The 14,685-nt window shown below is 45.7% G+C and overlaps 1 protein-coding gene across 1 annotated transcript in view; it reads left to right on the top strand.

Annotated features, from left to right (window-relative positions):
• Nucleotides 1-14,685, top strand: part of PTPRG (protein tyrosine phosphatase receptor type G) — a gene marked incomplete at its 5' end in the record, with an annotated part of 415,116 nt that overhangs the window by 361,997 nt on the left and 38,434 nt on the right. Inside the window, one exon of the mRNA XM_082487722.1 lies at nucleotides 12,898-12,989. Coding sequence (XP_082343848.1) covers nucleotides 12,898-12,989 — 92 coding nt within the window. The remainder of the gene's footprint in view (nucleotides 1-12,897; nucleotides 12,990-14,685) is intronic.

Genomic DNA, 14,685 nt, shown 5'->3' on the forward strand with positions numbered 1-14,685 from the left:
GAGGAAATGCTTGACATCTTTAAAGGCCCATAAGTTTAGTTTCCATCTGTTTTTGCAGAGTCTGGGCCTTTTCAAAAGCAGTGCTGATGTGCTGTAGGGAATTAATTTAGCTCTTCGTGGCAGCAGAAGGTTAGAGTTCAACATCACCGGTTTTGTTATCCACAGAGCTACATGGAACAAGTTCCCTGTTGTATAGTTTAAAGGAATAGGTGGAAACTACTAGAAAGAGACCTGTTGTCCCCGCAGCATAGTTTTATTCGCGGTGCACGGAATAAGAGAGCCGAAGAGAAGAAATCACAGTATTTTATCTACATTCTCAGCAGCTGCTTCATCTCACCGTGTCTGAATGTGTAATCTCACTCTCAGGAGCGTTCTGCGTGAGAAGCAGCTGGGCGCCTCTGAACGTACGAGGAACGCTCCCATTTCTCCCGCATTTGTGAGAATCCAAGCTGCAGCTCGGCCTGGGGGAAATGGAAAGTCTGTGCCTCATTGCGACCCTGAGTTTTCGGTGGGTTGCAGTGTTGTCTGTAGGATTTGAGCTTGCACTTGGATGTCGTCTCTTTCCTTAGCAATGCTTCCTTGGACTGAAAGCGTGCAAGAGAATCCCTGCGCTTTATGCCAGCTTTTTTAAAAACACTTAAGGCATCTGCAGCCGTCTCCTCCTTCACTCCTTGGGTGGTGAGTACGGGGTCCCATCGACTTCCACACTGTCAAGCTGGGACGGGCTGTGTTCCCTGTGTGCTGAGCACAGAAAAGGGTGCTGAAGAAAAGGGGCTTTAATCCAACCCTAGCCCAGGGTTTGACGTTATCTACAGGTCTCGGGGGTTTTCTGAAGCCTGGAAAATAGACAGCTCAGCTCACGGGGGAGCGAGGCAGCGGATGAGCGTTCCCCTTCCGTGCCTCCTTCCAGCATCTTTCTTTCCTTGGTGCGCCAGACAGCAACTCCCCGCCCCAGGGGAAGATGCGTTGGCGACCTCGCTCGATTTTCCCTGGTATCTGGATTAACTTTAACATTGTCGTTGCTCTCCGCCAACCTTATTGTATTTACTCAGCTTTCTGCGAAGGAGTTAAATTCATAGGGGTTGGATGTTTTCTGTTACAGCTCATGTTCTGTTTTGACCCTTTTGGCTTCACATATTTTCCCCTCTCAAAGATACTAGCTGTATCCGAGATCTTAACGGCAGTGGGCCGCTTTGTGGAAATAAATATTAATGAGATGGCTGCTGATAGCATCGTATGGGTAGAAACAAATGCTTTTATAATAAATGGAATTTAATATTAATTGAGTGGTTTGGAGTTAAAGCAGGATAGAAAGTGACAAGCCCGTGGCACGGCGAACTGCCCTTTGCAGGAATCCAATTAGAAGAGTGAGCAGCAAATTATAAGCAAACTTGCTATAATCACACGGGGGCAATACAAGAGTGGAGCATAATTTGGAGCCTGGGACCTGTCCCCTTGAATGTCTCATAATTTCCGTGGATCAACATTTAGTTACTCTGTGGTGCCAAGTTTGCATTCTTCAGCCCTTTGCTGGCAGTGCTGCGTCCCATTGCTCGAGTCAAACCGGGGGGAGACAGTATGTTTTGCAATAAAAGGGCACATCGATTAAATGCGCCGTGTTCTGCTACATGTCTGTCGGAGAAAAGTGACTCATTCGTTAGCCCGCTGAGATTACTTTCCATTGCAAATCTTACGCTGATGTTCCCGGGTTTTGCCTGATCACTTGAAGCTGTTACCTTTGCCATTTCCTCAACGAGAATGATCAAGAGCTGTTCCCTTTCCAAAGTGCAGGGTTTGTCCCTGACTTGGAAAAATAGGTGATTTGCTGAGATGCGTCGTAGAGAAATGGTGAGATGCTGCCTGGAGTAACCAAATACAGTTGTCACAGGTATATCTCCTGTCCTAAAGAGTGATCTGAAGTGTTCATTGGGTTTGAATTGTTAAAAAAAAAAATAGTTTAAATAGCTTTCATCTGGCAGATGGAGTTGCAGAAGCTGCTATAGCGAGAGTTTGTGGCGTTCCAGATAACCTGGGTATTGTGTGAAATCGGCTTTGCGAGCCTCTGAAAGGGGGGTGCGGGGTATGAACTGGGGGGGCGGGAGCAATAAAGGCCTAAGCACCGCATCTGGGAAGTTGGGGCGGCGCTTCCAGGCTGACGGGGAAGCGGGGGGGGGGGGAAACAAGAAAGAGCAAGTCAATTTATCCATTCTGTCAAAGTGGCTATGATCAGCCAGGAGGCAAATGAATAAATGGATCAACAAGGATTTCACACTTGTGTGTTCTCGACAGGAAATCACAGATCTGAAACCAAATGTCTGGGACAAAACTACCAGAAATAGTGGCAAAATACTCTGCTGTTTAGGCTGCATTTTAAACATTTTTAGCTCACAAAGCTCCTTGAATTAAAATACTGGAATAAACCAGGAACTTGTTACTACAGTTCCCAGCAGAGCTGGAAGTAGTTGCGGTGGGTCTGACAGCGGGACCCCGGCCGGCGCCGGCATCTCCCTTTGCCTGCGGACCCGACCGTGTCTTGCTGGCCGGGAGGATTGCTGCTGTCTTGTCTGCTCCCGAGCTCCCTGTCGAATTGCTGCGCTCATGGCAGCAAAAGCACCACCGAAGATCGCATCAGAACATGGAAATGAAATGCATGGATACAGTAGGAGGAAAACGAAGCTGAATTGCTGGAGGTGTCGGCGCCGCACGATTCACCTAGGGGCAGACACCTCCCACGTTCCTCGAGGACAGCGTGTCTGCCTGTGCAGCCGCATCGCCTCCCGAGCTGTACAAGACAAGGAAATACGGAGCCAAGAGCTTGTGTTTAATTTACGTGTCTGCTTCTGAGCAAGCGCCTGATGGATCCAGGCGCGTTTCTTCATACCTCAAGCAGCGTTCAAGATGCAAACTGCAATTCTTGTGGGCTTTTTTCTCCTTTTCCCCAGTCCCGCATTTATCAACGCTGAAAGGTTATAAAGAGCTTAATAAAAGGTAGATTCAAGCTTTGGAAATAGTGCAAATAAAAGAGGAGAGTCTATAAATAGAAAATATATTAAACTGTATCTGGTGTTAAGGGATCTAATAATTAACAGGTTGACTGAATTTCTCCTGTTTCGCTTATCTGCGATGAACTTTTATCTTGAATCAAAATGTTCTCCTCGCTGTGATTAGTTTTGTTATTAGACGTTTCTACACGCTGATTAAGGCAACGGGAAAGCAATAGATCATTTGCCCGAGTGTACACTTACTGAAAAAGAGTTTGTCATGAGGATGAAAGCAGTTTCTAATTTTCAGAATAATTTTGACTGATTTCTTAAAGGCAAAGTCTCTTCTACGTCTGTTACTTTATGACTTTTCAGTTCTCGACTCTAATTGGGGACATGCTAATAGACTTCACGGTAACTTTTCTGGTATGCCTCATACTTTGAGTCTTTTTTTGTGTAATGAATGTGTATTTCCCTGACACTAAAATTCAAAGAGCTTTGAATGGGTTATAGCTGGAAAATTCAAAGGTGTCCTTTTCTTAATAAATATTTTGAACAGGGAATTCTCCCTCACTTCATTTCAAGCTCACTTTGTTTCAGGGTCATCCTTCTAGTTCCCTCTGCCGCTCGGTGTGGTGGATTCTACCTCCGTTACTTGCTTATAATATTCCTAGATTTTTTTATTATGGCTTATTTGGTCTGTGGGAGATGGTAATTTGAAACATACATTGTTTTTATTTTCTATGCTGCTTTATTATGCCTAAGTATGTTTAATACCGCTTTTCGGTATTAATTAGATTTTTCTTATAGTATTAGTTATCTTGGGATTTCCTTGCTATTATTGCTACGGTTGCTGCTATTTCTTTTTCAGAAACATTCTCGCAGAAAATGCTGCACTCTTAAACAGTGCAGTGCTACTGGACGGATGCCACTGATGCAGGGACTTTTTATTCTGATGTATTAATTGATGTGGGTCTATTGTGTTCAGCGAAGGGAGCCCAGTGGAGATGTTCGCACCGTACCGATTGTCCGATTTAACCAGAAGGCCACTTCAGTGAGCACAACTTGCTTCTCTGCGGTATAGCTCTATTAATGCAGAGCTATGCCCAAGGTACTTAGCCCGGCAGATAAGGAGTATTGGAGCAGGCAGAGCTCTCGCCAACACGCCTGCATCTCTCCTGGCATCTGAGATAGGTCACTGGGGTCTGACCCGGGTATTTTTACAGAGCTAGTTAGGGATGTACTCAGCATACCACAGCAGAATACGCAGCACGGTATTTCTCGGTGGTTTGGTTCAGTGGACGGTAGTTTATTGTCTCTGATATTTGTGTTTCCTTGTCACATTTGTTAACCTTTGAATGCAAGAAACTCATTAAAGCAATTCCTCAGGCACGCGTACTCCAGGCTTCCCCAGAGCTCTCGAGTCACTACCGCGTTAGTATCAGCGACAGCAAGACGCGAATCTCCAAATGGGTTGATTGATAGCGAGCTTAATGATCCTCAAGACTTCTGTCCGGGTTGATTATTTGGCGGCTTACAAATCTTTGCTTTCAGGGAGATGGGTGGGGAGGGAGGACCAGCTGGCTGCCACCCGGTCTGTCTGTATTAGCACGATGAGGTGACGTGCGGAGCCCTGTCAGAGCATTAGCATTAAGTAGTGTATTTTCAGTGTTCTCATTATCTGCCAGGTACTAAATAATTTGCTTCTCTGCTCTCGGTGCCAGCTGCTCTTTTCTTCTCCTTTGTGCTGCGCTTCCAAAGGTATCTTTTTGTGCCGTTTCTGTGTTCTTAACAGGGAGACTATAAAAAATTATAAGTAGCTGTTTCTTTTTGAAATGGCCAATGAAAAAAGCCCACCCTCCAAATACACGGTGATGAAAAGAGAAAGGAAATAAGCACGCTTGAAATCTTTTCTCCTGGCCCCAAATAAGCCAAACATGAAATATGTCCAGCAGTGTTGGGAAATCTTCCTAGTTCTGCCATGCAGCTTTAGCCCGGCTGCACGTGGACATGTCTGATGAGAAAGAGGGAGCTTCCCATGGAGTATTTCCTTATATTTAACAAACTGGCATTCCTGCCAGAGGGTGGGCAGGGCCATCAAAACAGAGGAAAAACATGCCTAAATTTTTAGCACATTTTTGTGTTACGTTTAGGTCCCAGGCTGTGGCTTGGCATACCTAAAATAATTGTCAATTCAATGTCCTGATGTCCCATTTGGAGGAAGGAAAGAATATTTTTGCAAAGGGAAGAGAAGGGCTCTTTTATTTTGAGAGTAATTAGGCGGGAGTAATTAGGGAAGTTTACGTGAATGTTCCAAAGAGGGACACAGTTTCTGCTGTCCTCTCTTAGGTGGGATCATTCCTCTACTGTTTTTCTTGTAATACAGTTTCAATCCAGATGAATTACACTTTGCACTTAAAAATACCTGTGTTTTAAACTCGCAGTGTGTCACCCTCTTTTTATGCTTTCCTTTCCTGAGCTTCGTCCCAAAGGGAATTTGTGTCCTGAAATGATAATATCGAGTACGCCCAATTTTGAGTTCTTAGAGGTGCTACTAAAAGCTCCTCTCTAGCAAGAGGCAATCTTCATTGATTGCCGCAGTTCTTGTGATTACAGAACAACTCTTCACTTGGTTAAATTTAGCTTCCTTCTGTGAGAAAGTTTTAGGCTCCTTTTTAATATTACATGATGTTTAGGGCATTGGAAGAACACATTTTATAGGAACTGCCTAAGGTATTATTTGATTGGAAAAGGCATGTCTTTGTTTTCCTCTGTGATTTTCCAGTCTTTGTTATGAATGTTGCATTGAATAAATAGTTGGCTCAGGGAGAGGAAAATGAATACGTCAGGCTTCCCTTTGGTTTTTAAGACCATGTCTAATTTTTAAACCATTTTAAGATACCACCTATAGGTTTCTCTACCCCGTTTTTGCCTGAAGACATTAAAGTTTCGAGTGGTAATGCATATAACCAGGGAGCTCGTTCTCTTGCAGTAGAAAATACTGATGAGTAAACCCCTTCAGTCATCTGTAAAATTGCTGAGTGTATCCAACACAGCTGTCGTGAGTATTGATTAAAGCAGGAGGGGGAGGTCTGATGCTGCTAACCCTGTCAGAGGGCACCCGGAGAGTAATTAGCTACCAAGTGTTACAGGGCCAAGTGTCATCCCAAATAAGGTTTCACCATTGCCCTCGCTCTTCTCCAGGGACACCGGGAGGATGGGACAAGGAAGCGTGGAAAATGTTTGTGCTGAGTTAAACTAAGATTTATCCACTTACAATTTGCAGCTAAAGAGCTTTCTAAGTGCCGTTCTGCGTTGGCCACCTGGGCACTTTCTGGTCACACAGCTGATGAAGGTGGGGGGACTGGAAAGCAGCTCGTCTTGGTGTGTGTTGTCGTTTCTTAACTGTTTAATTATTTGAATACCCTTCTAAAAATTGTTATTTCTTGTATAGCGTCTGAGTACAATACCGTGTGTGATGTAAATGGGTTGTCTAGTCTCTGGTGCAAGATAGGATCTCAGAGGATGAGGAGAAGAGGATTTTTAATTTTGTGGAGAGCTGTGTAGTCAGCTGGCAAATTTAGGCCATAAATATTAAATTAGCTGTCTTCCTGTGTCAAAAGTCCCTCGTCTCGTTTGTAGATTAGTTTTTCAGATGGACAATTTTACTAGTGGTGTGTTCTTCATCACAAATACCGTCTCAAAGCTTTGTCCACCTTCTTGTTTCTCCATCTGCCTTTTCCCAGCCTTTTCCCCATCTTTATTTCTCCATGGTACTGCAGAATGCGTGGTTTGTGAGTATGTGTGGTTGGACTGGCGATTAGCATTTGGATGCTTTTAGCTTTTGTGGGACTGTGTGGGTGCGCAGCGACTCACTAGTGTGAAAAAGCCCAGAGGAAGTCCCCTGAAAAGGGACAGTCTACTTTTCACCGTTCTGTCTAGGAAAGGATGCCAAGGACTTGGCGCGCTGTGAACTCCTGAAACCTGTCCATGCGCTGTCAGACCCTTCCAGTTATCATGTGTGTGCGATGCTTCACACTGCTCAAGAAGATCACAGGCAGAAATTGCTTTGTGGGGAGAAGGCGAATCATCTTCGGGAGGGATATGCAGGAGAATCAGCATTATTGTAGGGAAATTTTCCTCCTTTTTCAGCTTTCCTTTATTCTCTTGGCTTTTATGCATTCCTGCTTTGTATATCCTCCCATAGCTCAAGTTCGGTCAGCGTTCACTGCCTTACTCCTCCAGCATAGCATAGGTTCTTTTATAACTCAGCTTTTGAATTCTGATCGTTAAACGTTAAGACCTGGGAAGGAAAATAATTGTAGAAAATTGGGGCAATATAAGCCATTTTCTGGCCAAAAAGAGTAAATGCAGATGCCCCTCGATACAATGAACGCAATATCCCTGCTCCATGCTGGTCACTTATTCATATTCATAAGATGGGCTTTTTTCGTGTGTTTTTTTCTCTTCTCTTTTTCTTCTTAACGCTTGAGTCAGTTTTATTGCTCATAAAAATCAGTGACTGATGACCCCAGCTAGAGCAGTGCAGACTGCAGACAGCTGTTGTCCAGGCTCCCATCCACTGCTCTGCTGGTGACATGGTCGTGATTTGCAGCGCTTCTGTTGTTCCGTAGTCTGCGGCTCTTTTCTGAGGAGTCATTGCCAATTCTGACAGTGACAAATACTTGCCAAGGCATAGTGGAGCTAGTTTAAAGTGCGGAGCCATGTGTTACCAGTGCACTTGACTGCATACATACTCTGGTTTTGGTGCCAGCAGAAGCCAATCTTAATTGTGTCTCCTGGAAAACATGCAAAACAGTTCAATGAGAATCTGAAGCATCTTTTCTTCTATTGAAAGTGAGAATGAATGTGCAGAGGTAGTGAAAGGGATCGTTTCCTGTCCTTGGGTCCTTGTTCGGGAGTTATTTGCAGACCCTGCCGCGATGGAGGAGCGTGGTGAGTGAACGCCCGTATCCAGGTTGCATCTGATGAAGACTAAGCCATGCCCTGCGCAGCCCGGTTTAGAGGTCCGTTACAGGTGCTGGTTTGACTCCTGTTCGATCTTGCCTGTTCTGCCCACCAGCTGAGGACTGTGTGTGCAAGTAGGGTGGCTGCAGGGACTGTTGGCCTCTTTGTTAATAAATGTACATTCTGCAGAGCTCCTGTCTGTTGGAGGCTGTTCCTGGAGGAAGAGTACCCAGAGGACAAGGTTTGCCCTGCTCTGACAGTGGTGAATAGGCCTCCAGGACCCTTTCAAACCATCTGCCCCTGCGGCGGTCGTGCTTTGGGAGGTAATGACCCAAGAAGAGAGTAGTTGCAAGAAACCGGGAGCCTTGAGCTCCGAGATGCTATTAGAGAAATAAAGTAGTATAAATCGGGCTAGCCTTGGAGAGGGAATACACTCTGCTTCAGCCAACAGCAGCGCCTGGAAGGAGGAGTAGGTCCCGAGTGAACAAGGGAGCGATGAGTGCGCCAGTCGCTTCAGCGTGTGAGGCCGGACATGGCTCCTGGGCGTCCCCAGAAAGCGAAGCGGCCCCCTTTGATATTTCACGTGCTCAGCCCGTGTCCCGGTGGCTTCAGCCGGCCGCTGCAGAGGCCGTCGCTTGCCCCTCCGCAATAACCCCTTGCTCCTTCTCTCCCCCCCTCCGCTGCTCCGGAGCGGCGCAGATCCCTCTCCTGTCAGCACAGATCGGGGGATGCCGCCCGTGCGAGACGGAGTGCGGAGGAGTAAAGGCCAAACGCCGCCCTCGGAGCTATTCCCAGTGCGCCCATCGACTGCCGCGCGCGCCGTGTGTTTGTATTGGAGGCAGCATTAACTAAACACTAAGGCGCTATCTTCTACAGGAAAATGAAATGCTTTCAGGCCATTATGTGATCTGGTTCTCCCGCTCGCTTTTAGATGAGTATAAAGGAGAAGCTGCTTGAGGTTTATTAACTAATAACCAAGGAAACCTGTTTTGAGTGTCAAAATCTCATGAGGCATCTCTTCTTCTACAGAAGCTAATCCGGTATTTTGCTCAGCGGAGATGGAACAAGCATTTAACCCGGCTAATCAGGACCATCTCTTGGCATAATTTTATGCGTGCGCCTCGATAATAAGGTGCTGCTGCTCTGGACTTTGCATCCTGTTAGTTTGCTTTAATAACCCGCTGCTGGTATCTCTGCAAAAAGATTCTGGGCAGGGGGATGCTCTCCCTCCTGTCGGCTTTGCATTCCAGACTCTGCCTCTGCTCCTTCTCGGGGGAGATGCTAATCTCGAAGTGTTTTACTTACTGCATTTTGGTCCATATGTGACAACCGTGTGTCTGATCACCACAATCTCGCACAGTTATTGTACCCCAGGGAAGGGGAGCCAAAAAAACATATGGGGCTAGAGAAAACGGTGTGCTTCACTGCACACAGGCGTATTTCAGAGACAACAGACTCTGTGGTATTTTGCGGAAAAGATGTGGGCTCTCTGAAATATTCTGGAAGTGAAATCGAGGCTGTGATTTGCTTTTCCTCAACCAGTGCTGCAGAAACGCAAAAATTATTCTAAAATTAGCGTTTCGGTTGTTAAGATTTTAATAATCATTTATGCCATTGACAAGTCCCAATTGCTCATTCACTAAGGAACGCTTCTGTCAGAAAAAAGTCTTTTTCTTTTTTTCTGCTGGCGGTGTTGGTTTCCTGAGCAAATGGGCACACAGGTGCGAACACCTGCACGTGTATACACACTGGGGTTAAAAGTTACGGGCTGAAGTGCTCATGTGCAAACAGTTGGAGACTCGCACCTTGTCTAGCCCCGCATCCGCTCCCACCTCTCCATCACTGCTTCTCCAGTGACTCGAAACAAGCAATTTTCTGCTCTTCTCCTTTTCCTCAGCCAGCCCTCCCCATATACACACAGATTGACTGCAGCCTCTCGTAGCCTTAGCAACTGCTGCCACTTAAGGTTCGTATACTGAGGGAAAGGTAATGGGTAGGGGAAACGCCAGGGGATGGGAAGGAGCATTCTAAAGCGGGGGAGAAGGCAGATACTAAATTGGCCGAAATGCCTTTCAGTAGCCTTGATGCCAGCTATCAGTATTTATTGCTACAAACTAGGCAAGAGTTTGAAAAAGGCTCTTCTTGGGCCCAGGCATTTCCTCACCCAGTCAGTCCCAGGCTGAAAAAAGGACATTATCCAAACTGGGGACCTGGAGGCACCTGCCTGGTGCCCTGGGACGCGTGCGCTGAGAGGTGCAAGAGCGGGAAACGGACCCAGTGAGCAGAACTTGCTGGAAAATGCATCCAGCGATTTTGTGAAACCTATCGTAAAAGGTCTTTTAAAGATCAATCCACTTTATCCTGCTCTCAATTTTGAGGTGGCACAGTCCCATCAGAGGTGCCTTCTGCTGTCACCGGGAGCCCCTGAGACATGGAGGGAGTCACCAGGACAGGCATGCCATGGCCCGTGCACAGCGAGCTCAGCTGTAGAGGCTAAACTTGGAATATTTACAGCAGTTACAAGCAAGTGAAAAGAAAAAAAGGGTTTGAGAGGCATGTCTTCATCTAACGTGCCAGAATCCAGCACTGTAAAGTAATAAGTATGCTGTATTATAGACGTATATACGTAAGACGAGTGTGGTTTTGCATGATGTTTGTGACTTGAGAAAACCTTTAGTCAAATTCCATGGTGACTGCCTTTTTAAAACAGCTACAGTACATCTTCCAGGAATAAAATACGGAATTGTTAATGACATTAATGATTGCAGAAAACTTTACTGTGTGAAATATTCATTTAATACATTGTTATTCCAACATTGTGCTCAGCAGAGATGTGCCGGACTGGGTATTCAGCTATCACCATCGTGGGCCTTAACATGTCGCACAATGTGATTATCCGACACGATTACATGTTTTGAGGCTATTAAGAAAAAGCTGTCTTATGGCTGCATAAAACCCCATAATGCCAGCCTATCAGAGCCTCTCGGAGTATAAAATAACAAATTACAAAAAATAATTGCTTTCCTTAAGTATCATCAGCTTTAAAAATTCCTGTAAATCCCTACGTAAAGGTCTGTCTTTTTATCAAACACCTTCTTCAGGCCTTCATTACTGGGAGAAGCCGTTCAAGGATTTTTGTAGTATTGACTCAAGGGAAAGAGCCCCAAATACATCAAAATCAGGAACATTTTGCCTGTTTCATATTCATAGTTTCTTCTTTATGTGTGACTGATTTATTCTGCTGCGTGCCCCCAGGGTGTGCATTGTCCAAAATAAAGGCTGCCAAAAAAAAAATGAGAACAGGGAGCAAGTAGGGTGGGGGGAGTTCAGCCGACGTTTTTAAATGCTGCGGGACTATGGCACGTCCTGCGTCCTCGTGTGTGAATTCACCTTATGGTGTTTCTTAACAAAAGCACGCTCACTAAATAAATAACTTCAGCAGAATGCAAGACGTCGGGCCTGAAAATAGAAAGCTGCTCCCAGACAGTTGCTCCATGCTGTGAAATCCGCTCTCTTCTGCTTCGCCATTGTCTTAAGTTGTACTGGTGCTGCCGCAGCATGTGGTTGCCTTATGAAGCACTGGGACTGTGCAGTGGAAAGCGCAAATGCATAGAATGCCAGTGCCCGCCATTATTTCGGTTTCTGGTTTTGCCCGAGAGAGTGGTTTGATTTTCAGTGACTTTTGTTGCTCTCTGGCGTGTACGGATGTTGAAAACAAAGGGAGCACAAATTGCTTTGACCGGGCCCGGGAAGGCGGCTGTGCGGGGCGGGCTCTCTGTGGGGAGCACAGTGCCCGAATTAGGGAGACGCAGACTGCAAGGCAGCAACTTCTAAGCCACTACGTGCAAATGTGTCTCAGCAAAGGGAGCCGGCAACCTGGCAGAGGGCTCCGCTCACGAGGCCGCCTGCGAGCTTCGCCCAGGTGTTGAGGAGCAGTTCATTAAGGGCTGCAACGAGGGGGATCTTTCTGCAACGGGGATGCTATTGTTAAGCGCCCCGACAGATGAGAGCAGACCCTTCTCCTGCCACAATAGCTGCTCACACCGAGCAAGACTCATTAAATATTCAGTTCCAGCCTCAAGCAGCTCATTAAGTCAGCAATGAGCAGTGACGCCGGTGTTGGAAAACCCTGCCTCAGTGTACATCACCATGCAGAGTCTCCTCGGATCCCTTGATGTTATTCTGCTCAGTACCTTGTCTGTGATGACCAGCTTGTGCTCCCTGCTTTGCATTAAATACAGGTAAAGAAAGAGTCAGGTGGATTTAAGTTCTCCTGTTCTTTATAGGCCTTTTCAGAGATGAGTCCTGGGGCCCACGCGAAGCGTCTGTTGCGTTTTTCTGTAGCAGCATCTGTATACGAGTTTGCAGGAGGAGGACGGGATGAGGGTTATATGGCTTTAGTGTTAAAAAAAAACAAACGAAAAACCGTAATGTTTGAAGGATAACTTTCATGGCAGAACATCATGACGTGCAGCAGTTACGGATGCTGTGTTACTGTCTATTGGCTGTTACACAGCAGAAACTTTTACAGTGAGGGTATTTTCCCTGGAAATGCTCGTGTCTTAGGCGGACTTTGGCTTGAACTGTATGCTGAGTATGTTTGTTGTGTGCAAAGTTTCTTTCTGAATGATGTATTTGAAACCTGTTTTGCAGCCACTAACTTTTGTGAGTATAATTTCATATTCAATAGTACTTAGCAATAATATATAGAGGCATTTATGATGGGTGGATGTCAGATGTCAATGAATTAGAGCACAACAGAATCTGGAATTGGGATTGTAATTGTAATTTTTCACGCATCGATGTTTTAAAACTATAACGTCTGAAAGCATGGAGCAGAAATGGAACAGAAATGGAGAAGTAGAACACGTGCAGATGTTTTCGGCTGATTTTCGAGAGGGCAATTTTTCACACCCTGAATCTGTTTTTCTTCTTTTTCCTTTAACAGAAAGTGTTTTCAGACTGCCCATTTCTATGTGGAGGACAGCAGTTCCCCCCGTGTGGTCCCCAATGAAAGTATTCCCATTATACCTATTCCAGGTAAGACGGGCTTAATCTCTGGCGTTTGTGCTACTTGAAGTCTGTTTTAATTACATAAAGAAGGTTATGCTTGTGATAAATCATGGGGGTTTGGTAGAAATTTGTTGTATCAGTGCTGCTTCATTTAATTTAAGGTGCTTTGCGATGAGGCTCTGAATGCCAATGCTGTATTTTTCCATAGGCACCTCTCCCACATTATTTTAATAGAAATTTCAGAATAACCTTTGCAAAATGTCAAAAACATGAGCAACACTTCTTAAATACAATAAGGCATTGCATGCAGGGTGAAGCCAGCTGCTTCATCAGGGCAGGTTGTGGACGAGGGATGTACAGCTCCACTGCTCTCTGGAGACTGGGGGACTTGCCCCTCACTTCCAGCGCGTGCAGAGTGGGGTCTGCTGGCTCTCGGGGGGAAAAGCGAGACACAAGGGTAAGCAAACGGTCTCAAGTAAAGTCCAAAGCCATCTGTTAATTTGGTATTAATCAAGTTAGCAAAGGTCAAATTCTCCTCTCGGCTATATCGAGAGCGAAGCTGGAAGCCGAGTTCAGCACTACGCTCTCTTCATAAGGCATTTTCCCCGGGGAATTACTAAGTGCAGGATCCAGCTCCCTCTAAGCCGTGATGACAGAGAGCAGCTGGGTGCTACAGTGGCCTTTGCAGCCTCTGCCTTGTTTGATGTTGCTCAGTTTCACGGGCAGAATTAAGATAACGAAAATGTTGTATTGACCTCAGTCTGTCAAACGCTTGTACTTGTTGCTTCAAGGTGTTTTAAGTTTCCTTGTCATATTCTGTAATGTGTGTCATTGGTCTAGGATTCAATCTGCAGCTAATTAGATTCATTTTACCAAAAAAAAGTTCAAAGCCAGCTCTGAGATGCTGAAGAAACACTTGTCCGAGAAAAGTGAAAGAATCCAGTTACATTTTCCTTGATTTTATTCAGTAGACGTGTAACTCCTTTCTAGACAGCCTTTCAAAGTACCCATGGGAACTAATATGAAAGGTTAGCTATTACGCTGCTGCAGAAAACGTTAGGCAGTTTGCCTTGCAGTCTGATGCTGTGCCACTGAAAATAAAAGAACACAGGCTATCATCTCCTCTCCTTTCTGTGGCAGACGAAGTTGCGTGTCCTTGCCACTTCACTTCCTCAGCAAGGAGCCACCCTTCTCCTTCTCCTTTAGGGTAACAGGAGATGGGAGGTCTTAGTCTTAGACCACCTGCGATGAGTTTTCACGAAAGAACCCAGACAGCTGGAGAACTCCGTTCTTCCTACTCTAACACCAGGAGGAGCGCTTCCCTGTTGGGTCTGCTTTTGGCGGTCAGTTTACTGGTCCCACCGTGCTTGCTCTCCTGTGATACCTCCTTAGAGCTTGTGAGGAAGGGGAGGATGGGCTAACATGGACTCTGTGCCAAAACCCAGGGGATTACGGGCACAAGGCAGCGGGAGGACAGAAATTCTCCCCCCAGAGAGAAGCCTCTTTGGCCAATGTGTAGGTATTTTACTGTAATTGCGACAGCTTTTTCTTAGATAAAGAAACCAGCAGAAAGCTCCATCTTTTCATGCTGCGGTCGGTGTTGTCGAGACAGTGGTTCCTTCCTGTTTCGCAGGGATGTTTTCATGGTCAGTCCTTTAAAGACTGGACAGCATTCATTTAAGTTGTAACGTAGGCTGAAGAAGTTCCATGAAAACTGTGCAGG

This window comes from Vanellus vanellus (genome assembly GCF_965231255.1).
Source record: "Vanellus vanellus genome assembly, chromosome: 9".
Taxonomy (NCBI): domain Eukaryota; kingdom Metazoa; phylum Chordata; class Aves; order Charadriiformes; family Charadriidae; genus Vanellus; species Vanellus vanellus.